The 25,714-nt window shown below is 36.0% G+C and overlaps 1 protein-coding gene across 3 annotated transcripts; it reads right to left on the bottom strand.

The window, feature by feature from the left end:
* Window positions 1-1,770: 1,770 nt before the first annotated feature.
* Window positions 1,771-25,518, bottom strand: SLC33A1 (solute carrier family 33 member 1). 3 transcript variants are annotated; one of them, XM_082840273.1, is made up of 6 exons: window positions 24,371-25,518; window positions 11,988-12,178; window positions 7,652-7,836; window positions 7,260-7,377; window positions 4,631-4,846; window positions 1,775-3,944 (listed from the first exon to the last, which is right to left on the bottom strand). In XM_082840273.1, the coding sequence occupies exons 1-6, from the start codon at window positions 25,143-25,145 to the stop codon at window positions 3,777-3,779; spliced, it is 1,653 nt and encodes a 550-aa protein (XP_082696399.1). In that variant the 5' UTR covers window positions 25,146-25,518; the 3' UTR covers window positions 1,775-3,776. The 3 variants fall into 3 exon arrangements, with proteins under 3 accessions (XP_082696401.1, XP_082696400.1, XP_082696399.1); XM_082840275.1 differs by lacking the exon at window positions 11,988-12,178 and having other exon boundaries at window positions 1,771-3,944; window positions 24,371-24,609; XM_082840274.1 differs by lacking the exons at window positions 7,260-7,377; window positions 11,988-12,178 and having other exon boundaries at window positions 1,771-3,944.
* Between the last annotated feature and the right edge of the window lie 196 nt (window positions 25,519-25,714).

The following is a 25,714-nucleotide window of genomic DNA, read 5'->3' as shown; positions in this document are numbered from 1 at the left end:
AAAAGACATCATCCCCCAAAATACAAAAACAAACCTGGTCTTGTGTTATATTAAATAATGATCTCAACCATTTAATATAAAACAACATACTTTTTGGGGGTGTATGTTAACAAGGCAAAATACAAGTTGTTTATAGGAGGAAAAGGATTTAATGACTAAGATATGTCTTTTGTGGAATACCATTCACCCTTATGTCCCTCTTTCACCAGTAATGTCTTATCTGCTCTAATCCCTTCAAGATTCAAGTTCAATACTACAAACGCAGAGATTTTCTAGTTTTCACCATAGATTTTTCTTTTAACATTGTTTTCAGAATGCTTTAAACAATTAGTTTTACAACTATTATCTCAAATATATGTTTAAAATTCACAGTACAGCCCATATTCAATAAGGCCATAGCTTTTACATCTTTTTGGATCACAGACCATTTAATATTTTAATAAGAACTCTCTCCAGAGAAATTAAAAATTACATATCCAGAGTTTTGCAAGTAGTACAGGGGTTTCAAGGCTCCACTGACAACCGTTTAGTATAAAAACCTTTGTCATAAAAGGATGAAATCAAACAATAGGTTTAGATTTCAAAGGTTTAATTTTTTTTTTTTTTTTTTTGGGCCGTGCTGCGCAGCTTACAGAATATTAGTTCCCCAACCAGGGATTGAACCCAGGCCCTCTGCAGTGAAAGCGCAGACTCCTAACCACTGGACCACCAGGGAACTCTCTCAAAGGTTTAATATTTTTAAAAATAGAGAATTAGGGATTTCCCTGCCGGTCCAGTGGTTAAGACTTTGAGCTCCCACTGTAGGGGAGCTCCCTACAGCTCCCACTATAGTTCCCACTGTCCCTGGTCGGGGAACTAAGATCCCACACGCTGTGCTGCGTGGCCAAAAAAATAAATTAAAAAAATTTTTTTCAATAAAAACAAAAAATAGAGAAATCTATTTCAGGTGTTGAACAAATTTTTTCTGATTGATCAGGCAAAATTAAAATATTTACAAAGGAGTACCACGCAGCTTGCGGGATCTTCCCCGGCCAGGGATTGAACCCAGGCGACCACTGTGAAAGCCCAGAATCCTAACCACTAGGCCACCAGGGAAGTCCAAGGAGGGAGTTTTTAGTTTTAGTCTCAGCTAATCTTAGCTAATCTTATAAGAGCTTTTCAAACTCATCTTTTGATTTAAACAGGTTGCAACCAATGTGCAAATGGAAATACTGATATAAAGAGATGTATATATATATATGTATTTATAAACGTATATATGTATTTATATTCAATATTAGCCAGTAAATATATAATTCATTAACTGGAGGAGTTAATGTTCATACTTGAGGGTAGAGTTTATCAGGATCTGTTAGTAAGGAAAAACACACACAAAAATAGGCAGTGTTTTCTAGCAGATTTACAACAAACAGATCCTCACATTCAGGTAGATCATTTATAAGATGCCATCAGTGATCAGTGTATGCAACATTGATATTAACAAGTCATTTTTTTGGCAAACCTTACAAGCATGTATCCAAATAACCAAATGACTACAATTCAAAGCAAGTGTTAATTTCTAGAGCAAGTGTAATTAATGGAATGGCTTTCACCTTACCATTAAGGCTTAAAATACATTTTAAAACTTCAAGTCATCAATGATTTATAAACTTAAAGTACGTTTGAAAGTATGTATAATTTGTAATAATATGGGGAAAAGATAAAGGTAATTATGGCAATGTGAGCTTCTTAATACAAAAGTTAAAAATCAAAATACAGGGCTGCCCTGCTGGCGCAGTGGTTGAGAGTCCGCCTGCCGATACAGGGGTAGACGGGTTCGTGCCCCGGTCCGGGAAGGTCCCACGTGCCGCGGAGCGGCTGGGCCCGTGAGCCATGGCCGCTGAGCCTGCGCGTCCGGAGCCTGGGCTCCGCAACGGGAGAGGCCGCAGCGGTGAGAGGCTCGCGTACCGCAAAAAAAAAAAAAAAAAAAACAAAATTAAAATACATTTCACATATGAGAGTTAGTAGGTTTTCTTTATTCATGTAGACATTTTGATTATAATACATGACAAAGGACAACACACGTTACAAAGTACTGTAGTCTATGGTTTGGGATGTCTCTAGGACGATTTTCCAGGTGATTCTTCAGGATCTGACAGTGATGCCCAACACAGGCTTTCCAATGGCAATGCATGAGTTCTAGAAGCCACTGCCTCTATCTTTCTTCAGATGCTGAGTGCCATTTTTTCCTACCCATTTTATCTTCCATTACTTATAAAAACCCCACTCTAAAATTCAACCTATGTTATAAAATTAACAAAATCAAACATTAGTATGTATTTTCCCACAAAGATAATAATTATTAAGTAAGAGTCAACTGATATGGGGACATATGTATAACTGATTCACTTTTGTTATAAAGCAGAAACTAATACACCATTGTAAAGCAATTATACTCCAATAAAGATGTTAAAAAAAAATAAATAAGAGTCAACTTAATATCTCTTTTTCTCTAACTTTTGAAGGCTTTATGTAATCTCTAAAGAGTCTGAGTACCATACAACACAAAATATGCAAAGAACCTTATTACCAGGTACACATAACATGTTGGAAATTGCTAAAGTACTCAAAAGCTTAATTCTCCTGGGATAGCAATTCCCCACTAGAAACTATAGTTTACAAACAGAAGGATGTGTTTTAATAAGAGGAAACATAGTACCTGATTCGGTATAATTGTGAGAGCTTTTCTCATTAGTACAGTGCTTAATTAAGAAATCTTTTTCCAACACATTATTTGTCAAAGGCACAAAATGTCTTTGTCTCTCTCTTCAAAACAGTTTCTAAAATTACACTATTATTCATTTAAATTTTTCTTAATCAGTAAGTTTTACTATTTTTCTCTCAATAATAAAAAGAAGACTACTTGAAGAAAAACGTTTAATTTTTATTTTCAAAACTTTGCCATGAACATACATACAACATTAAATTTGAACCACTTGTGAGCTGTCCATGTGCCATGAAGCACTTATGACAAAAAACCATATGTAAGCTTTACGGTAAAATTAACAAGTAATCCAAATATCTTCCAAAAGGGGGAAGGGGGAGGGGAACCAATAAAAGTCATAGCTTTCATTTTATAAAAAATAGTTTGAATAATCTTCCTATAAGTCTTTAATGCTTACAAAAGCAGGAAATACATTTAAAATAGTCTTTTTAACACAGATTCATTAGCACAATGTGGTTATGGTCAGAAAAATTAAAACTAAAATGGTTTTTCAGTAGTTTATATTCTCTTCTCAACGAATTCCACAACAAATTTAACCAATTTACAATTCAAAATAAGATTTAACTGCCAACAAGGCCAAACTAGTTGTAGTTAGTACCTGAATATCAAGCTCTGTTCCATTTAATATATTTTACCAAACATTTTAATATAGCTCAATGATAGGTACTGATAACAATACTTGACTGCATGGTTACCACCCATGACTACTGCATTGCAGCTTAAAACATGCTTTGGTCAGTAAATTAAAAAAGACATAAATCAAATAACAAGATCAGAAAAGTTGTTTTAGTACCAATTTCCTGACCTTAAGTAAACTTTAAATACATTGACAAGGCAAGGAAAAGTATATTTAAATATACAGAGAGGTCTCTATATTTTTAACCATTTGACTTTTATATTAATAATTTCCTGTTTAAAATAATATTTTATACTCCTGTACACTGATTATCATAACTCTCTGAGTTAAAACTAAACTAGAGTTACCTTTCTAGAATGTCCAGTAGTGAATGCATTACTTGCTTCTTTTGCACTTCCATGAAGATGGTCCTTCATCCTGTAACTTTTTAAGTTTTGGACCAAGACAGAACCACCAACCAAATCCAATAAAAACACAAATAATGGACTCCACATAATAACCATCCAGTGCTGTAACACATGAGCCACCGAGTTTTTTGCAAAGCTGTAAAAATAAAATTATAATATCAATAAATACTCCACAATTTCAAAATGGAAGTATTCAGCAATTACGTTTCTACTTTGTTATTTAAAGGATTAATCAAAATATACTTTTGTTAAAACATTTCATTCACTCCAAGTGACAAAACAAGTTAATGCATCTTAATCTCTCTAATGCTACTAACAGTATTAAAAAGAATTTTCAGCTCTTGCTGTAAACAATATTCATTTTCAAGATACAGCTTTTCATATTTGGAAATGTGAGGAAATTTCCAAGGAATTTACTCTAGAAGTGGGTTATTGTTACTTTGAAATAATTTATCAACAAACTACTAACCATTCAGTTTTACCACCATTTGTTAAATGAATAGCCAATGGAACTCTCCTTCTTATATCATTATATACCTTAGCTATTAATCATGCATTTATTAAATGCCTAGTGTATAAGGACAATGGTACACAAGGTGAAGGAGAGAGAGACTGCTCCTCCCTTGCTGAGAAGCAACTTCAAGTGAGCTTCACTTACTGATGTGAGTGTGTTTATACCCTCAGTTATAATGGGAAAGAAAAAGCTATTAGAAACTATGGGCAGATACGATTTTAAAAAGATGTAGTACTTCTAGAGGCAAAAACGAGGAAATTAATATCTTAATATTACCTTAACATTATCTAAAATTGCAACATACTTACCTCAACAGCATCATGTGTTCGGCAATTCTGGTTTGATGCTCCTACACACTCTTTCACTGTGAGGGGATCTACCAGCCAAAGAGCTACCGTAGAAGGCCAGTTTCCTCCCAGGTTAGACACAGTATTTAAAAGGGTCATATACGTTCCGCCAATAAGTGGATCACTAACCTTCGCATTGAAAGCCATTATGGAAACATACATGCTATACAATGTAACCTACAGGGAAAATGTAAAACATCTTCAGTACAATTAGACTTTAAAAAGCTATGGTCTAAATTAAGAACATTGAAAGCATAAACCAGAAAATTAATTTTCATGACTCTTATTAAACTCAATCAACAAACATTTATTGAGCACCTACTACAAGCCAGGCTTTAATGTCTGGTCATGGCAATACAAAGATGAACAAGACACAGTCCCTCTGTGCCCTTGAAGAATTTATTCTAAGCTGGGAAAATAGGGAATAAATAATTATGATGAAATGTGGTAAGTATTGAAAAAAGAAGTACACACATTGTGCTATCAGAGCCTAAATATACGGGAGATTAATTTTATCACAAGTAGTCAAGGAAGGCTCAACTGAGAATGACAGATGAGGTAGTATTGAAAGACCCATATAGTAATAAGCAAAACACTATATTTACACTATACCTAAATATATCATATGTGTGTATAGTATATATGTATCATACATATAAGCACTCAAATATTCAAAGGGAATATGAATATATAATTATATGTATATAATTTTCTTATATATAATTCAAAATTTATGTGACAAACTAAAGAGAAAAATCTCCTTGAGAGGCAAGAATTAACCCTTCATTTAGGAACATGAAAAGAACCCATGTTTCTAAAATAGAATTCCTTTGAATACTGTTCCATGGGATGTTCATAGAAAAAGGAGTTCCAAAGTCAAATAAGACTGAGAAACACTAAGTTACACAAAATTAGACTGTAGGCCTCCTGAAAGCCTTTAGAATATAAACTTAAGGGCAGGGATTCTGGCATGATTTATTCACTGTTTTATTTTAGTACTTACAATGGTTCCTGGCATGGAATAGGTGTATTCACTTAATATTTGCTGAAGGAATGATTAAGATGCTACATAAAGAGGGGTTATGTCATGTATCATTTCTCAAATTTACTTGGCCTTGTAATATTTTTACCACAAAGCATCTGGTTTTCTGAGTTTCGATGACTACACTTTGGAAAATTCTCTAATGAAATCCAAAGCCAAACAAATGATTTTTGGACAACTACATCATATTTTTCTTTACTTACTCAAGAAGTGAAGCATTACTAAGCTAAACTACTTCTCTTACCTTCAATTTGGCACCTAGCATTAACTATGTGCAAAACAGAAAAAAAATTATATTTGACACCTTAGCCTCAGTGTTTTTACATACAGCTAGTCAGACATGATCCACTACGGAATTCTCCTAAATGATATAAATGTATGCAAAAAATTACTGAGGTTAACTGGTAGTCATATTTTTAGGTTTCAGTTAAAAACAGTGAGGAGTTGGTAAATATAATTTTCAAAGAGTTTAAACTAGGTACTATAGGTCCAAAGTGAATCTGAAACACACATTAGCAATAACTGCAACTGAGTCCCAAAGGTTACTACTGGGCATCTGCCATTTATTTGAACCATTTATTCCCAGGGAAAGAAAAACCCATTCTACAACAGCAGCTTGGGTGAGACTATGGAAAAGTGGAGATCAGTTCTTTTGGGGATTACAAACATTTAATAAAGAAAAAAAAGCATATTAACACCCAGCTTCCAAAACCACAAAGAATAAGTCATAATTTTTAATACAGGGAATTCCCTGGTGGTCCAGTGGTTAAGACTCCATGCTTTCCTGCCAAGGGCCTGGGTTCAATCCCAGGTCAGGGAGGGAAGAAAGAAAGGAAAGGAAAGGAAGGAAAGAAAGAGAGAAAGAGAAAGAAAGAAAGGAAGAAAGAAAGAAAGAAAGAAAGAGAGAGAGAGAAAGAAAAAGAAAGGAAGGAAGGAGGAAAGAAAGGAAGAAAGAAAAAGAAAGAAAGAAAAAGGAAGAAAGAAAGAAAGAGAGAGAAAGAAAGAAAGGAAGGAAGGAAGGAAGAAAGAAAGAAAGGAAGAAAGAAAGGAAGAAAGAAAGGAAAAGAAAGAAAGAAAAATTTAATACAGAATCTAAACCAAAAACCTGGGACGTATAATCTAGAAGCTGTCATTATTTCTCAATACTTTCAGAAAAAAGAAAATACCGGGACTAGAAGAAGGAAAGAATCCCTAATCTAGGGATGAACTGAGGGATACTTAGCAAGGGTAGAATTCTTAATTAACTTTGGGATAAATTCTGAAATGTAACAAATATTTGTTGAATGAACAAAAGAAAAAAAAATGAAGTGAATGAAGAAGCAACTATCTTTCTATGAATAAAACTCATTAAAATAAAATCCAAAAAATAAAAATATAAAAAATAAAATCCACAAAGTTTAAAGTTCACTGTCAAGTAATTTCTTCAGAAACAGATTCGTGCTTAAATCTTAAAATTTATTATCATCATTTTAAGGCAATTGTAGAAGAACTTCTTCTTTATTTTACATAGGACAGTTTACTTCCTGGGAAAAACTATGGCAAGCTTACCTGATGTAACGCATAACTGAGCAGCACTATCATATAGTAATATATAGGGAATCCCCCTTGATGTTCTACTTTAGGAGTCCACCAGACCAGTAGAGCATATTCTAATCCAAGCAATAATCTATAGAAAAAGAAAGAAAGGTGGAGCTGACCTCCATTTTAGGTTAAAAAACAATAACAAAAACAGAAATCTGTGTGCCTACCATATGAAAGAAGCCTGTATCTAAAACCTGTTAGGAAGTTAAAAAGAGATAAAAGTGCATATAAATGATACTGAAGTTAAAGATGTTTTTCAAGCCTTTTCCCATATACACTCTATACACAGATATTAGTGATACTGATAACCGCTCCTTATTTAACCTCTCTTATTTAGTAAGGTTTCATTTCATTTTTACCTGTAGGGCATGGCTTTGTAAAATATGTTTAGTGGCTGGGGACCTGCAGTATATTTGCTGATAATCAGAGGCAATATTATTTGCAAAGGAACCATTGGAACTGCCAATAAGGCTAAATGTTCTTTGGGTACTCCCTCTTCTACCAATTTCAGTCCTGTTACTGCATCTGCTGCTGAAAAACCAATCTGCAATATAAAAACAAAAAAATATTTTAATTTGTGACTTATGAAATATTTTCCTCCAAGCATATGTAAGTAATTTAAGAACCTCAGTCTCATTATTGACCCATGCCAGTTACAAGTAAGTATCATATTATTATATCTGGTATAGCAATCAAGTTATGGAGGTACACTTTGCCCTTATGGTCTACTAACAATATGAAGTAAAAACAAGTGAAAATTCAGCACTCTTAGGAACTGTAATTTTAATTACAACTAAATTTCCATTTCAAAAAGTTCTATATCTTACAATAAACAGAGTCCAAGTCCAAACCTACTGATTTGTATATTTTAAGTTTAAAAGAAAAGCCTTTGACTCCAAATAAATCTGGTTAAAATGAAGCATCATTGCCACAAACCATACATATTTTTGATGATTTCTGACTGACAACAAAATTTCCAAAAAGTCATCTAGCTTTTCAAAAATAATTCTGAGAAAACATTATATCTAAGAGGTTGAGTTAAATGAGGGGTAAGAAAAGGTATAGTTAAATTAATTCTTAAAAACAACAAAAACAAATAAGAATGCTAAAAGTAGTGGGTAAAAGTTTGAGGTGAGGGCTTCCCTGGTGGCGCAGTGGTTGAGAGTCCGCCTGCCGATGCAGGGGACATGGGTTCGTGCCCCGGTCCGGGAAGATCCCACATGCCGCGGAGCAGCTGGGCCCGTGAGCCATGGCCGCTGAGCCTGCGCGTCCGGAGCCTGTGCTCCGCAACGGGAGAGGCCACAACAGTGAGAGGCCCGCGTATCGCAAAAAAAAAAAAAAAAAAGTTTGAGGTGAAATAAGATATTTAGATAGTCTCAAAGTATTTCCCCACAAATTAGTTTTTAATTACAAAAGGAAAAATAGTAACTTTGCAATGGATTAACAAGGTAATCAAGGTTAACAACAATATTTAATGGATAAAGGGACATGATATGGCTCCTGATATAATTCCCTGAAGATGTCACAGTATTATTTCTATGATATTTCTGACATAAATACACAGCATGAACCTAAACATGAAGAAACATTAGACAAACATAAATGGAAGGCCATTCTACAGAATAACTGGTCTGTCTTCTTTAAAAGTGTCCAGGTCACCACATACTACTATGTATAAGGTAGATAACCAACAAGGACCTATTATATAGCACAGGGAACTCTACTCAATATTCTGTGATAACCTATATGAGAAAAGAATCTAAAAAAGAATAAATATATTGTATATGTATAACTGAATCACTCTGCTGTACACCTGAAACAAAACATTGTAAATCAACTATATGCCAATAAAATAAAATAATAAATTTTTTTTTAAAAAGTGTCCAGGTCGTGAAGGACAAAGAAAGGCTCATACTAACTAAATGCAATGTGTGATCCTGAACTGGATCCCTGACCAGGAACAAATAAAGTTATAAAGGCTGCTCTGGGGACAACTGGTGAAATCTGGATATGCACTGTGATTAGAAAATAGTACTATATCAATTGAAATTTCCTAATTTTTTATTAAGTTGTGGCTTTGTAAGAGAAAGTACTTGTTTTTAGGAGATACATACTTAAGGTATTTACGGATAAAGGGACACGATATGTACAAACTACTCTCAAATACTTCATAAGAAATATGTAAAATAGCACAATTTACAGAATAAAGAAAGTGGAGCTAAATGTTAAAAATCACAGAATTTAGATAAACATATATGGACATTCTTTCAACTATACAAGTAAATTTTCAGTAAGTGTGAAAATATACAAATAAAAAAAATGTTTTTAATGATAAATATTACTTTAAATACTTTAAAATACTTTAACTTCTCGGAATGGAGCCAAAAAGCAAATTTCACATAAAAAATTAAAGGTCAGAGATATTTCATTTAAGTCCAGAAAAGAATTTCACTTATACTTAACACATTCTCTTTGTAAACATTAGATATACAAACCGACTTCAACATTTACTCTGTCTTAAAAGTGGTACAGGAGATATTTGTAATACGCATATCTAATAAAAAAACTCATATCCAGGATATATAAAAAATAAAACTTCTACAAATTTAAAGAGAAGGGTAACTCTGGATATTCAAATGGCCAATAATCATACGAGAAGATGCTCAACTTCTTTAGTCATCAGGGAAATGCAAATTATAACTATAATGAGATGCCACTACACACCCACCAGAAAGGTTAAAATTGAAAAGACAATACATGTGGTTTCAAGGCTGCGTAGTGATTAGAACTCCCTTACAGTGCTGGTGGTAGAGAAAATTGGAACAATGACTTTGGAAAACTGTTTGGCAGTATATACTATGCTTTTCTTAATGACCAGCAATTCTACTCCCAGGTATTTACCCATCAGAAATGTTCACCTATGTTCCCCAAAAGTAATTTACATGAAATTTCATAGAAGCACTATTAATAATAGTCCAAAAGTAGAAATAACCTAAACATTTGTTGATAGAATGGATAAATTGTGGCATATTCATACAATGGAATATTATAAGCAATGAGATGAACAAACTATTGCTATAAATAACAATATGGATAAATTATACAAATATGATGTTGAGTGAAAGAGCACAACAGCTAGACATAAGAATACATACTGGATATTCCATTTATATAAAACTCAAAAGCAGGGAAAACTAATCTATGGTGTTAAAAGTTAGGAGAGATGTTACTTTTTGTGAGGTTTACTCTACAGGGGGAACATGGGATTCTAGACTCTGTATTTGAAGCAACTCCTTATACATTGCTGGTGACAGTATAATTTATTATTAAAATCTTTTAAAAAGCAATTTAACAATCATATTCACTGATCCATTAATTCCTCACTTAAGAATCTATTGGAAGGAAATATTCAGAACACCAAAGAGTTACACACAAAAATATTCACTAGTACATTTTTATAATTAAAATGCATGGCAAATTAAATACACAACAATAGAAAAATGAGTACATTATGGCAAATTTATATACTGTGACAATTTATAGCTATTAAAAAGTATATTATAAAATATTATTTAATGATACAGGAATATGGAATAAGACAATAACAAAATAAAAAATTATACACAGTATGATCCAATTCCACTTTTAAAGTATTTGTGTGTATATATAAATATTAATTCTTAATTATAATTAATGTATTAATTATATATGTCAAGTTTATGTACACACATGTGCATGCACACACATACATACATAGGGGAAAAAAGGAGGCTGGAGGGAAATATACCAAAAATGTTACCAATGGTTATGTCTAAATGATATAATTAGATAATACTATTATCTTCCTTGAAACTTTTAGCATTTCTAAAGTTGAAACTTAAGTTTAAACCTTCCTAACATTTCCTAAAAATGTAACCCTCCTTATCCTTAGAGAGGAGGAAAAACTCAGTACTTCAAAACAATGAGGCTGTAATTTTTACTTTAGGGTTATCAAAAGATAGCTGTGAAAGTGTTTATGTTGATAGGTTTAAATATAATATGAAAATCCTATAACTGATTTTATATTTTAGGATATTAATTCCAATACTAGCAATAGTTCACTATAACAAAATATACTTACCTTTCTTCTAACATAATCTCTTTAAAATGTTTTAGAACTATAAAATTAAGACATCTTAATACAGAAAACATACAGAATTCTTAAAAAGTCACCAAAACCCCCCTTTATTTGATAGTATATTTCCTTCTAACATTTTAAAATAATCCAACTGATTTTTAAATGGACTTCTAATAATCATACATTTCCATATCTTTGTAAATTATATTCTAAGTAAATAATTTTAATACCTTTGACATTAGGTATATACTCATTCTAACAGTAGAGAGCTATTATTTTTTTAAGGTATTCATTTCCATTCCAAGCATTAATATCATTCATTTAAAAACTCACATTTATTAGAAGTACTTCAAATTGGCATAATTTTTTTCAAGATCTTAAGACATTTAGCTTACTTTGAAGTTATGTTTGATTTGATATCATCACACCTTTTAAAACACATTTAGTAAACAAAGTATATTAGTTTTTATTGTTAAATTCTAATATTACTGGAAAGGGACTTATGAAAAGGCAACAGAAGTATTCCATGATATTGTTAATTGTAACAGAATGGGGAATTTGCTTTATAAATCTCTTACCTTTGCAGTTAGAATCAGAAGGCAAAATGTCAGAACTGCAGGCATTTTTATAATTGCAAAAAGCAGCTTGTAAGTATCTGTGATCCCTTGGGTTTCTTCTTTTCCTACTGATACTTCTTTGTTTTCTTTTTTCAGAAGGGCAACTAAAGTTGTTGTTATCAAAAATACAGTTCCCCAGAAGAAAAGGAAGTCTGAAATTAAAAATGTTTTAAATCTATAATTAACCTTTGAAATAACATGTCTTCATTGATACTAAATAATTCTGTACACAACTTTTCCTCAACTAAAATCTGTTAAAAAAAAAAATGAACACATAGGGCTTGTCATGTTCAAGGCACCAGATGAGGCACAGCAGATGAATAAGACAGTCCTGTCTCTGTTAAACATACATTACATAGACAGTGATACTTAACAAGGAAAGGGTTTAGTGGGTTGAATGAAATAAAAGTTACCAAACTGTGACACCTGCTGTGCCATTTTATTCAAGGAAACTGCTTAAGGGCAGGAGATGATTTTCATATCCCATAAGATCCATCTTGAGTCATACTTCTTAAGCACTTAAACCATTTCAGTTCTTTATTAAATTTTGACAACTTAAACAACAAACAGATGATCATTTACATTAGACTTTCTGCCTTTTGTTTTTAAACTTTGTTTTTAATCTGTTTAAGAATAACCTTCTCTTTCAATACTATGATACATAAGTAATTTTCTCATACTTGTAGATGCACAAAAAAGACACATGAAGAGTACTATTTGGGTTGTTTCAGTGAAAGATGCCTGGGCCGTTAGCCCATATTGCAAACAAATTAAGCGGAGGGAGTGAATAATGTCCTGGAAGATTCTGCATAACAGCTAAAAATAATAGTAATAATAGAGGCACCATTTCTTGAGTGCATACCATGTGCCATAAATGTGCTAAGCATCTTACACATATCATTTCCTTTACTACAATAGTACAACAGGGGAAGTTATTACTAGCCCCAATATTCAGATGAAGAAACAGGCTGAGAGGTTACATTGCCTGATATTACGTTTTAAGTCAGTGCCTCATACAACTGATTTCAAAAACTTGTGTCTCCTTAACCACCCTAAGAAATGCATCTTATTTTGTCTCTATAAAACTTTCTCCAATACCTGTATTTTATGCTACATGTAATGGAGTTGAACCTTTTTATTATTTAGTAATTCCTATATTATGTTCCGATACTTTTCATTTTCAAGATTATTACTCTATTGTTTCATGGCATCTCTAGAAATATATCTCCATGAGATATGTACTTTGTTTCATATTGAAAAGTATAAAATTTACCTTTAAATTCCTATGTGTGTATCCTATGGTTATCCGCATGTATTATTTTTCATTATTCTAATAAAATTTATTTTAAAAAAACACAAAACTTAGTGGATAACCCTCAGTTTCTTCATCTGTAAAATAAGAGGAGTTCCCTAGAAAATCCCAGATGTTTTCTAGCTCTAACATTCTAAAATCATATTCAGTTTTACATATGTTTGCTTTTTATTTTATTGCTCATGCAGCATAACTGACTGTTCATGAAGCCTAGTCACCTTTTTCCAGAAAAAGGTCTACCATTCTTGAGTCAGGGTTTCCTCTGTATTCAGTCTTGCTCGGCTGCTGTGCTGGGTCACTACAGCTTAACTCTCACTTACGATGGAGGCAGACAGCATCATTCATTTAGATCAACTTCCCTCATGCATAGACCAAATTCACCTTAGTATTTAAATGTTCCTTTCTTATAAGTTATTTCATTTGATTTTTGTAGTAAACACGTGAGACAGGCAAACTAGGCATTATTATACTATGCAGAGACAAGGAAAAGCTCAGAATATTTAAACCTTTGCCAAAGGTCAAATTATTAACAGGCAGAACTTGAACCTAAATCTTCTGAATTTGAGATTCATACTCCTTCCATTATTTCACAGTGCCTATATAAAGACTTTTTAAAATTAATGTTGAATTAAGAATCTATTAGAATTGGCTAATTATGTAGTCTCCACAAGCCTAAACAAAAACAAGGCTCTGCTATTCAAATTTTGCAAATTAAAGAAGCTAAACTGCTTCAAACACATACAGAAATTTGTATTCTGAGGTGAATTCTTTTCTCCATAATGTGAAATTTGTACAGATGGTCCCCGACTTATGAAGGTCTCACTTGAGATTTTTCAACTTTATGATGGTGTGAAAGCGATATGCATTCAGTAGAAACTGTACTTTGAATTTTGATCTTTTCCCAGGCTAGCGATACTCAGTATGATCCTCTGTCATGATGCTGGCAGCACCAGCACAAGGGGCTTCCCTGATGGCGCAGTGGTTAAGACTCCGCCTGCCAACGCAGGGCACATGGGTTTGAGCCCTGGTCCAGGAAGATCCCACATGCTGTGGAGCGACTAAGCCCACATGCCCCAACTACTAAGCCAAAAATAAATAAATAAGAATAATAAATTTTTAAAAAACGTTAAGTGAAAATTAAAAGTTTTCAGTTATATACTACTTTCAGCAAAGAAATTTTTTAATTTGCTTAGTATACACTCCCATTTTTTTTTTTTTTTTTTTTGGCTGCGCCACAAGGCTTGCAGGATCTTAGCTCCCCGACCAGGGATTAAACCCCATGCCCCCTGCAGTGGAAGCACGGAGTCCTACACTGGACCGCCAGGGAATTCCCTATTCTCCCTTTTTTTTTTTTTTTTTTTTGCGGTACGCAGGCCTCTCACTGCTGCGGCCTCTCCCGTCGCGGAGCACAGGCTCCGGAAGCGCAGGCTCAGCGGCCATGGCTCACGGGCCCAGCCGCTCCGCAGCATGTGGGATCCTCCCGGACCGGGGTACGAATCCGTGTTCCCTGCATCGGCAGGCGGACCCTCAACCACTGCCACTGCGCCACCAGGGAAGCCCCTATTCTCCCAATTTTAATGAACAAAATCTTCATCTGAATTTAAACTCCGTGATACCAGTACCAAGGGAAAAAAGATTAAGAACAAGTTAAACAGGTTTCAGTATTGTTTGCAGATAAGATTATTTCTAATTTCTTTGTGCTTTGAGGGTAAGATAACAGTCTGAAAGAAAGAAGAAAGTAGTGACAATAGGTCATTCAGAGCCCTCATTCAAAGGCTTTCCATTGCTCACAGAGACTGAAGAATGAAGTAATGGCTCAGAAAGAGAGGCTTAACCACTGCCAGAAAATGTATTAAGATTTATGAATGCCATTACCATAAATACTATTATTAGACTATTGGCTATTGTTTATTAATACTGCTTGGATCCTACAGAACAACCATAGTCTGATATACCAACCACTAAAAAGATATTATTAGCAAGAATAATCTAAATATTTCATTATTAACATTCTGGTTGATTCTGATTTATATATTTTATCTGCAAAAGCATTGTGACATATATATGTATGATCAAGATGTCAGAGCTGATGTTCAAGTTTCTTAAACACGATTTTGTGCAAAGACCTGTAAGACAAGTTAAATATTCTGAAGTGGCTACTAGATCTTACCTAATGCTCCAATGAGTGCAAAAATTAAGAGCATGTAACAATGCACCAGTAATCAAAAAGGATATAATAGCCAGCACCTGAGCTCCTATTATGCCAAAGCAAGACACAGGACAGGGCAATAACCTTCAAACTCACTCTCCAAGATAAGCATTATTATTCCTGTTTTATACTCAGTGAAAGAGAATCACAAACCAGGAAGTGCCAGAGGTGGGATTCAAACTCGGATCTGACTCTAAAACAAGAATGTTCTTCATTATACTACCCAGATGCTCAGAAACACCTACTGCAAGTAGGCTGTCTTCCTACTAAACAGATACACCTGAGAAAAAAGGTGCTTATTGTAGCTCCAATCAAGAAGTCTGGAACACAGACACTTAAGAATACTTCTTTGAACTGGTTACTTGTATTCCCCCCTCCCCACCTCCATCTCCCCATACGGTGGTATGCCATAGGGTATGCAAATCAAACATGGTCCACCTTCCTAAACAGTTCATTTACTCAATAACTTAGAAAGAAACATTTTCATGAAAAACATATATTATAGAGAAGGCAAAATTTCCATGAATTTTAAAGATAAAACATAAGATTTCAAAAAAATTTCAAGCTTTCAAGGCTTTGGACCAAGCCCCCAGACCCTTTGTGGTACAGGTTCATTCTCTTCCACCATCAGAAGAGGTAGAAAAATTAAGAAGCACTGTCTGATACAACCATCCTTGGCTCAGGACAGGTTCTCTCTCTAACTCTCACACTATGGAAATGAACTTTAGTCCTTCAGAAGTCGCAGGAAAACAAACTTTCAGTTTCTGTTCTAAATAACCCTCAGGCCTTCCTTTCATCTTGCTTTCAGTACAGCTTTCTCTACTTCACAAGTTAGAGCATGAAGGGAATTTAGACACCTATCATCAGTCCACTTGCTCTTTCACAATGGAAGAAACTGAAATAGATATACTATGTATCTGGCCCTGGGTCTCCAGCTAAGTCTTAGTAAGAAACAGAATTTTCTGCTATGTCACAAATCTCTCCCTTTTAAACATTTGCTTGAAATATCTATACTGAGGAGCACTCCCAGAAAATTCTGTTTTGATTATAATACAATATAGTCATATCTTATTTGGGGATTAGATTTTTGAAAGACAGCATGCAATGCAAAAATTAACTTAAATACAAAGCTAATTTTGAAAGCTTCCTAAGAGTTTGGTTTTCCTAACCCCTTAGGAAGGTGCCATCTTTAGATCACATACTTTTTCATTAACTCCAACAACGCCAGCTTTTCCTCTGGGGTAGAAGAAATGGTTTCTTCAATCAAGCACTAGATTAAGCAGCTGTCTGACTAGCAAGATCCCTGTTGTCCCAAAACACTAGACTTAAACTCAGCCCAGGATGCAAGACTGAAGCTGAGAGGCCAATAGATTCAATGCTTCCACCTCATGCTAAATCTGGGGCCTGTATCACTGAATAGATGGAAATGAATCACTCTTTCCATTTTTTAAAATATGTTCAAGCCAAGCACAAAATCCATTTTAATTAAACATGTATGACATTATCTCTACTCTGATGCTATGATAGGAGGTTCTTGCATTCAGCTTTTGTACAACCTACATCCTGACACCCCTAAATCACTTTTTGTAAGCTGAAAGCTGAATTCAGACTTTTATAAAACAGCTGACAGTGAGCATTCCAAACTATCACACAAAGAGGCAGGGTTCATCAGAATAGCTAAAATGAAAAATAATGGTAACATGAAATGCTGGCAAGGATGCAGAGAAACTGGATCACTCACGTATTGCTGGTGGGAAGATAAAATGACATAGCCACTCCAGAAAAAAATTGGGCAGTCGCTTTCAAAGGTAAAAATGCACTTAATGTAAACAAGCATTTGTACTCTTAGGCATTTATCTGAAAGAAATGAAGACTTATTTTCACATAGCAATAGCCAAAAACTGGAAACTACTCAAATTGCCTTCAATGGATGAGTGGTAAAATATACTGTGGTATTTCTAACAAATGGAATATTTCTCAGCAATAAGACTGAACAAATCACTGATCCATGCAACAACTTGGATGAACCTCAAAGAAATTATTCAGAGTGAAAAGAGCCAACCTCCAAAGGATACATACTGCATGATTTCATTTATGTAACATCTCTGAAATAACATAATTATAAAGATGGAAAACAGATGAGTGGCTGCCAGGGATTAGGGATGGAGAAGAGGAAATGGGTATAGCTGTAAAGAGGCAACACAAGAGTTTTGTGGTGATGGTACAGTTGAGTATTTTGATAGTAGTGGTGGAGGTTATATAAAGCTACACATGTGATAAAATTACATAGAGCTACACACGCGCACACATAAATGAATATATGTATAACTAGTGAAATCTAAATAAGCTCTATGGATTGTACCAATGTCAATTTCTTGGTTTTGATATTGTACTATGGTTATGTAATAAGATTTTAACAATGGATGCTAGGGGAAGGGTGCATGGACTTCTCTAAACATTTCTCTGCAACCTCCCGTGAATCCATAATTACTATTTAAATAAAGTTTTTAAAAACTAATGGGAAATTTAAGAATGCAAAAGTTCTATGACTGTACTAGGAATAAGAAATGTAGGTCTCAAATACAAGACAATATAAAATATCTAAAAAGAAAGAAATCTGTAGGTGTTTTGAATCATGTATTCTGGAGCCTTAAATGATGATGATTGGACTTCAGCTATCATGTGTTCAAAAGTAAAGGGAAGGGACTTCTCTGGTGGCACAGTGGTTAAGAATCAGCCTGCCAATGCAGGGGACATGGGTTCAATCCCTGGTCTGGGAAGATTCCCACATGCCGCGGAGCAACTAAGCCCGTGTACCACAACTACTAAAGCTGCGCTCTAGAGACCGCGAGCCACAACTACTGAGCCCACATGCCACGACTGCTGAAGCCAGCGTGCCTAGAGCCCGTGCTCCGCAACAAGAGAAGCCATCGCAATGAGAAGCCCGCACACCGCAACGAGTAGCCCCCACATGCAGCAATGAAGACCCAATGCAGCCATAAATAAATAAATAAATAAAAGTAAAGGGAAGAAATTAAATTAAAAATATTTTTCTTAGATAACACCAAACCAAGAAATAGAAATTCTGTAACGGAACAAACATCTTGCTTTTTGAATATGCACCCCATCCTTAATAAATGTTTCAGCATGCATACTCACATATAAAATACATACTTGTATTGACACATACACAATTCTATATATAAAATAGATAACTAATAAGAACCTACTGTATAGCACAGGGAACTCTACTCAATACTGTCATGGCCTATGTGGGAAAAGAATCTAAAAAAGAGTGGATATATGTATATGTATAACAGATTCACTTTGCTGTACACCTAAAACTAACACAACATTGTAAATCGACTATACCCCAATAAAAATTAAAAACAAAAATATGTATTTGTGACCTCCTATACTAAGATATATATATATAGTAAGATAAAAAACCCACATTAAAAAATATGAAATAATAAAAAGAATGAAAAGGACATGTATAAAATGCAACATTTATCCAAAATTGTATTTAAAAGAACAGGTGGAATCAAGGGTTTTATATTTTTCATTTTTTTAAAAAAAAATTTATTTATTTATTTTTGGATGCGTTGCATCTTCATTGCTGCGTGAGGGCTTTCTCTAATTGCGGCGAGCGGGGGCTACTCTTCGTTGCGGCGCACGGGCTTCTCATTGCGGTGGCTTCTCTTGTTTCAGAGCATGGACTCTAGGTGCGCGGCTCAGTAGTTGTGGCGCACGGGCTTAATTGCTCCGCGGCGTGTGGGATCTTCCCGGACCAGGGCTTGAACCCGTGTCCCTGCGTTGGCTGGCGGATTCTTAACTGCTGTGCCACCAGTAAAGTCCTTATATTTCATTTTTAATTTCCTAGGAAAACATCTTGTATTAGGTAAGTCTATTTTGCTTTCTCCAATTAAATTATAGTTTTCAGGAACACTATAAATGAAAGTAGGAGACTGCTTGTAATTAGTGAGGTTCTGACTGTTCTGTTGATAAATTTACATAGTAAAGGCTAATTCAATTGGCCTCCAAATAAATTTCAATAAAGTCAGAAGTGAAATTCAGAGTAAGACATATACCAAATAAAATCAAATACTTTTTTGGTTTACAGTGTATTTTGTAAATTGGCTTTTATGCACCCCATCCACAAAAGCTATTCTACAGTTCTTTTTTTTTTAATTTTTTTTTTTTTTGCGTTACGCGGGCCTCTTACTGTTGTGGCCCCTCCCGCCGCGGAGCACAGGCTCCGGACGCGCAAGCTCAGCGGCCATGGCCCACGGGCCCAGCCGCTCCACGGCATGTGGGATCCTCCCGGACCGGGGCACGAACTCATGTCCCCTGCATCGGCAGGCGGACTCTCAACCACTGCGCCACCAGGGAAGCCCTATTCTACAGTTCTTTACTGGACAAGGAAAGCATACAGTACCATTTCTCCTTTGCTTTGTTTTAAAAAGGAAAAAGGCTTTAAACCTTCTTTCTGGGGTATGGTCTCCAGTTTTTAATATTTAATCTCTCCTGAATCTAGTAGCCCCAGTATTCCCAGCTATCTCACTTTACTACTAGGGCCCTAACATTTGAAAAGAAGTTCACTTCTTCCTTTGTCTATACTGAGATGTGAGATCCACCAGATTTATGAATTTGTTCCACTCAAGGCAAAAATAGAGTGAAACTCAAGGACTGTATATCATATACTGTGTATGATATTTACCCAGGGATTAACTTGTAAGGTAATGGATTCCTTTAAAAAATTTTTAGAAATCTTAAGTAATTATACAGTAAAACAATTTTTTGGTGTACAGTTCTATGAATTTTAACACATGCATAAATTCAAATCATTACAGAACAGTTTCAACACCCCCAAAACTCCTTCATACTATTTATTTATAGTAACCTTCTCATCCACAACCCCTAGCAACTACTGATCTGTTTTCTATCTCTATAGTTTTATCTTTTGAGAATGTAAGGGAATGTTTCAAGCCTAGATTTAGATGCTAAAGAATGTATTACAGTCTATATAAGAATAACTGATCTAGAAATGGGTCAGTTAGTTCTGCCCAAATTCTAAATAGCATTTCTAGTCACGTAAAATATATTAATGAGTACTGCTTCAGAAAGCAAGACAAAGAAATTTGTCACTAAGTCAGAATTAATGGTCCTGCTTTCTTCCTAATTGAAAGCATGAATATCATGAGTCTCCCTGGTGGTCTAGTGGTCAGAATTCAGCACTCTCTCTCTCAAAGCATAAATGTCTTAAAAATAATGTTTTTACTATTATTATCATCAGTTTGATTACCTTCATACTTAGAGCATCTGTTTTTTCAAAGCATCATTTCATTTTTCTCTGATTTACTCCTATATGTGCAGGCCTATCTAGAGATAAACAGATTCATAGCTCTAATATGTTTGGCCCTTTTCTCCACTATCAGACTATCCTGCTCCCTGTCTCAAAACCCAAATATACTGCTCTCATGCCAATCACTTCTATTCATTATTGTTACCACTGTTTCTAATTTTTTTTCCCCGTTTTTTGGCCATGCCATGCGTGTTATATGGGATCTTAGTTCCCTGACCAGGGATCGAACCTGCGCTCCTGCAGTGGAAGCACTGAGTCTTAACCCCTGAACCACCAGGGAAGTCCCTACCACTACTTCTAGAGGAGCAGGCCTCGACTACCAGTTCTCAGGTTGGATCTAGCCTAAGGACATATTTTATGATTCTAGCAAATGTTTTTAAAATGAGGAAATAAAAAGGGAATTTCCAGCTTCTCCTGAATACTCATAATATCTAGCAATCCTGGGATCCTACTGCCACAAGAGAACAATTTACTGGAGTTGAAGCTACCCGCCTTTAAAAGGGAATGAGTTTTTCCGGTCATCACTGTCCCCTCCAATACCTACAGTCCTGCACCAACTCATCATTTTGGTTTGCAAATCTGCACTATAGACTATAAATTCCTTGCAAGCAGAGAATGTCCAGGTTTTATTCATCAAATTGTAACATCTATCACATGACCAGTACCAAACAGGCATTCAATGCTGAGTAAATGAATGACATGGGTCACTTTAAAATCAAAATAACAACACAACAACAAGAAACCCTTAGTCTGTCACTTCTGGGCATCTGGCATTCTGGGAGCATGTTGATGTGTTTTAGACATCAGCAGTCAGAGTGCTGATTTCTCTTATAGAAAAGCCCAATCAGCACATATTATATTCAGGTTTTGAGGCTTTTTTTTTTTGAAGTTTTTCCTAGTTTCCTACCAAATGGAGGAAAATCACCAAATAAGGAGTCAGGAAACCTAAGCTGTAGGTATATCTATCTCTACCTCTAACTAGCCAGTTACAATTTCCTGATCAGTTTCCTCATCAGTAAGAATGAGGAACTGAAATATATGATCTTTTCAAGGCATAAAACTTTATGTTCTAATCTCTGTGTCCTACTGGGTTACTCTCACATTGCTTGAAGCTTAAAAGGTTATCTCTTTTTGCTAGTAAAGATCCTTGAAAACCAAGGGGGCAAGAGCAAAAAAAGGCTACCTCTGAGTTAAGGACTGTTCTGTATCCCTGAAGGTACCAAAAAGCCAATCTCAGCATAATCAAGGTTTTCTTTCTAAGGGACTGTGTTTTCATCCTCTCCTTCCTGTTCTAAATTTACTATTTAGATTACTGCTTTCTAGATTGCAAAAACTGTTCTTTCTCAATATATTCTATCTCTGTGTATCTGTAACTCAAAACAAAGTGCTAATAACAACGTATTTCAGAATTTTAAAAAATAATTATGCCTCTTTTTAATTTCCTCATTTTGTAAACATCTGCCTCAGTGTTTACCTCTTCTTTTATTACCTAAGCAACTGTATTTCCTTCATGATTCTTTCTGTGCTCTCTAAATTCCTCAAAGCCACTGGTTACTCTTAGTTACACTAAGTTCCAAAAAAAACCCTATAAATGTGATATGTACAGTCATACAAAGGAGAATGAAAATGCAGGACTCTTCAACTCTTAACTTATTAAAAAGTAAACTATTTTTACAATTTCCTGGAGAACAAAGTTCAAATTCCAGAACAAACAGCTATTCAAAATAATAAATCAGTGTAAATAAAAATCCAGTGGCTCAATTTTGATCTTCCCATAGGGGAACAGTTAATGGTATTCTCTGGAATGATATTTTATTAATCACTCTTTTATCACACTTGTGAGAAAGCTCTAATTTACTTAGTAATTTAGTTTCCATAGTCTCTTCAATCTTGATTTATTTATTGAGAGTTTCCTATGTTAAGTAACACATCATCCTATTAGCCCTTTTTGGTGATATGAACAGTCCCAGTAAAAAAGGAAAAGCAAGACACATAAAAAAGCAACGATGCATTCATGAAGTATTTGTAAGCAGAGAATTATCCATATAGCAGGAGTGGGACCCCAGAACACTCAGAGACAAATCTGTCTAGGTGCACAGCAATATCTCTCAACCATTTTTGGCCGTAAACCAACTGAGGAAAAGTATAACTATTATTTCATCAGTAGTAGTGGCTCACTGGCAGTTTGAGGAGGTAGAAAGGGGATCACTTATAGGGTGTAGGGGTGTGGAGGGGCTGTATACGATTTCAGTAATACAGTTGGGAATCTCTTCCTCCCTTCCCTGAATATTATGATATAGCCCTTAAACTTCCCTCACCACACACCTTGCCCTGACATTTACCCTATTGGGAATCCCCTAGTACTAGGAAAATGAGAGCAAGTTTAGCTGTTTAAACTTCAAGAGACAGTCACCTAAATTGATCACCACTACCAGAATGAAGAATTCTACTATATTCCCAGTGTTGGTCATTCCTGATATTGGTAATTTACTGTTTCTCAGTTGTTAGGAAAGTTAAAAAACAAAACAAAACAAAAAAACAGAAAACCTTACCGGCCTTGTATTGTGCTCATGCTGAAAGAGGGGGAAATCTGTAGAATTTACACCCAATTTCCTACGGGATAAACTTTAAACTCTTACTCACAGCAACTAAAGAATTTGGTCAACAACCTTTAATTTGGTCACAACCTTTCTTTCAGCATCATTGTCCAAAATCAGGCCCCACAATGACTGCTTCAGGCACTTTGAACACTGCATGTACTGTCTTGTATCTTTCTGTACTTTGCTGCTTCAGTGCATTTTCACCTGGTGTTTTGTGCATTCTGGAACTCTACTTACCCATTTCATGAAATCTTGTAATTCAACAACAGCAAATGCCAAGTCTGACTGGCAAGTTCTTCTTGTGGGCGGGACTTGGCTTTAATCACAGGAGGCCCTTTGAACCCTGTCACTTAGCCTGCTCATTAATGCTTAAATGAATTAACCCTGTTCTATTCACCAGAAGGCTACATGAGGGCTCTTGGTATAAGGGTAGGGGTAGAAATGTACCAGAAAACATGGAGCTAGAAACCTCAGTCTAACAAAAGACGAAAGGAAAATTCTGAAATAAGGCTGGGCTCATGTCTTCACACTAGCCAGTCTTCTAAAAAATGTGCATCTGAGTATTATTAGGCAAGTGCCAAGGTATCCCTAGACTCAGAGTTTTGTTTGCTATGACACAACAATGTTTACTGGGTTGCCTTCCTCTGCTCAGTTCAGAATACTGATCAATTATGATTGCTCTATGTAATCATTCTGGCTGAAACTCATTTTAGTAGAACAGAAAACTTACCTCGGATTATCTCCCATAGAATGATTTCCAGTACATTAAATAATGGTTCCTTCTAACACCACACACACTGTCGAAAGGATTCATAAACGTACAATAAACCTAACAGCATAATAAATTAAATACACTACCTGAAAGAGTAACGATTCCTCTGGGTTGAGGTTGAAACCGCAAATATTTGTTACAAAAGTCGGCAGATTCAAGGGCCAAAAACAAAACATTGCCCAAAAAGTAACCGGCTGTTTGGCCCACTGAATTGCAAGTAGAAGCATAACCCACGTTTTCCCGGGATAACATGGTTAACGCCCAACCATCCACAGCGATGTCCTGAGTAGCTGCCAGGAATTCAAACAAAAAGAATGTCACAGTGAGAGCAACCACATCGGGGGTTCTGCCATCTGTATTTCCGAGCAAATGGTCCACTTGAGTGGAGAGATATATCATGAAGAGTCCCAGTATATACTGTGTAGGGACAAGCCAAGATTTGCGACGACCGAAGTTCCTAAAGTAAACCGCATCAACCAACGGGGCCCAGAGCAATTTGAGACTGAAGGGCCAAAAGACAAAACTGAAGAAAGCTTGATCTGTATAGCTAACGTTTTTGCTCTGTAAAATGAGTGGGATGCTTCCCGCCAGGCCCAGTGGAATGCCCTGAAGCACGTAAAGAAAGAGTAACAGCAAAATGCTGCTTAATTCCGCCCGGCAGCTCCGTGGGGGTTTTGAGAAGTCACTAGCGCCGATATCCCGCAAAAAAGCTTCTTGGTCCCCTTCCCCGTCAACCAACTCTGGATAATTATCATCCCAGGCGCCCGGCGGCAGAGGACCGCTCTTCATATCTAGAGAGTGGTTAAAAGTCCCTGGCCGTCGTTGCCGACTGCTATCCTTGTGGGAGATGGTGGGTGACATATCAGAGACGATGCAGAGCCCCGTCTGTAGGAGGCCAGGGCTTAGCGTCTTGGATCCGTCTAGTCCCAGGTCCTAGGCTGTCGCTCTGGACCAGGGTCTCGATGGCTCAGGGAGGGGGGCAGGGCGCGGGTTGATAAGGGCACCTCTTATTGTGGCCCTGAGTGCTGAAGCCGGGAGTCAGTCCCCCGGCGGGAGGCCCAAGCGATGCCCAGGTAGATGCCCCTTGGAGCGGCGTCAAGGAGCCTGAAGGAGCCCCCCGGGCAGCATCGCCGGGGTCTGGGCTGGAGGAGGGGGCCGTGGTGCTGCGATGGAAACGGACCCCTAGCTGCGGCGAGACCAAACAGCCAGTCCGCCGACCCACCGCCTGCTCTAGCCGTCACCAAAGCGGAAGCCGGTACTTTCCCCACGGGACTACAGACAAACCAGATAACTTCCTGTCTCGCGCTTCAGGAAGTAGTCCTAGTCTCAAATGAGTCCTCAGCCCGCCTCCAGAGAAAGCCAATCTGGAAACGCTCTCCTGGCCAAGTTCGGAAACAATGCTCGGTAGGAACCCGCAGCCCCAGCGGCTG

This window comes from Leucopleurus acutus (genome assembly GCF_964270905.1).
Source record: "Leucopleurus acutus genome assembly, chromosome: 5".
Classification (NCBI taxonomy): Eukaryota; Metazoa; Chordata; class Mammalia; order Artiodactyla; family Delphinidae; genus Leucopleurus; species Leucopleurus acutus.
This window is presented reverse-complemented; position numbering and strand designations above follow the sequence as displayed.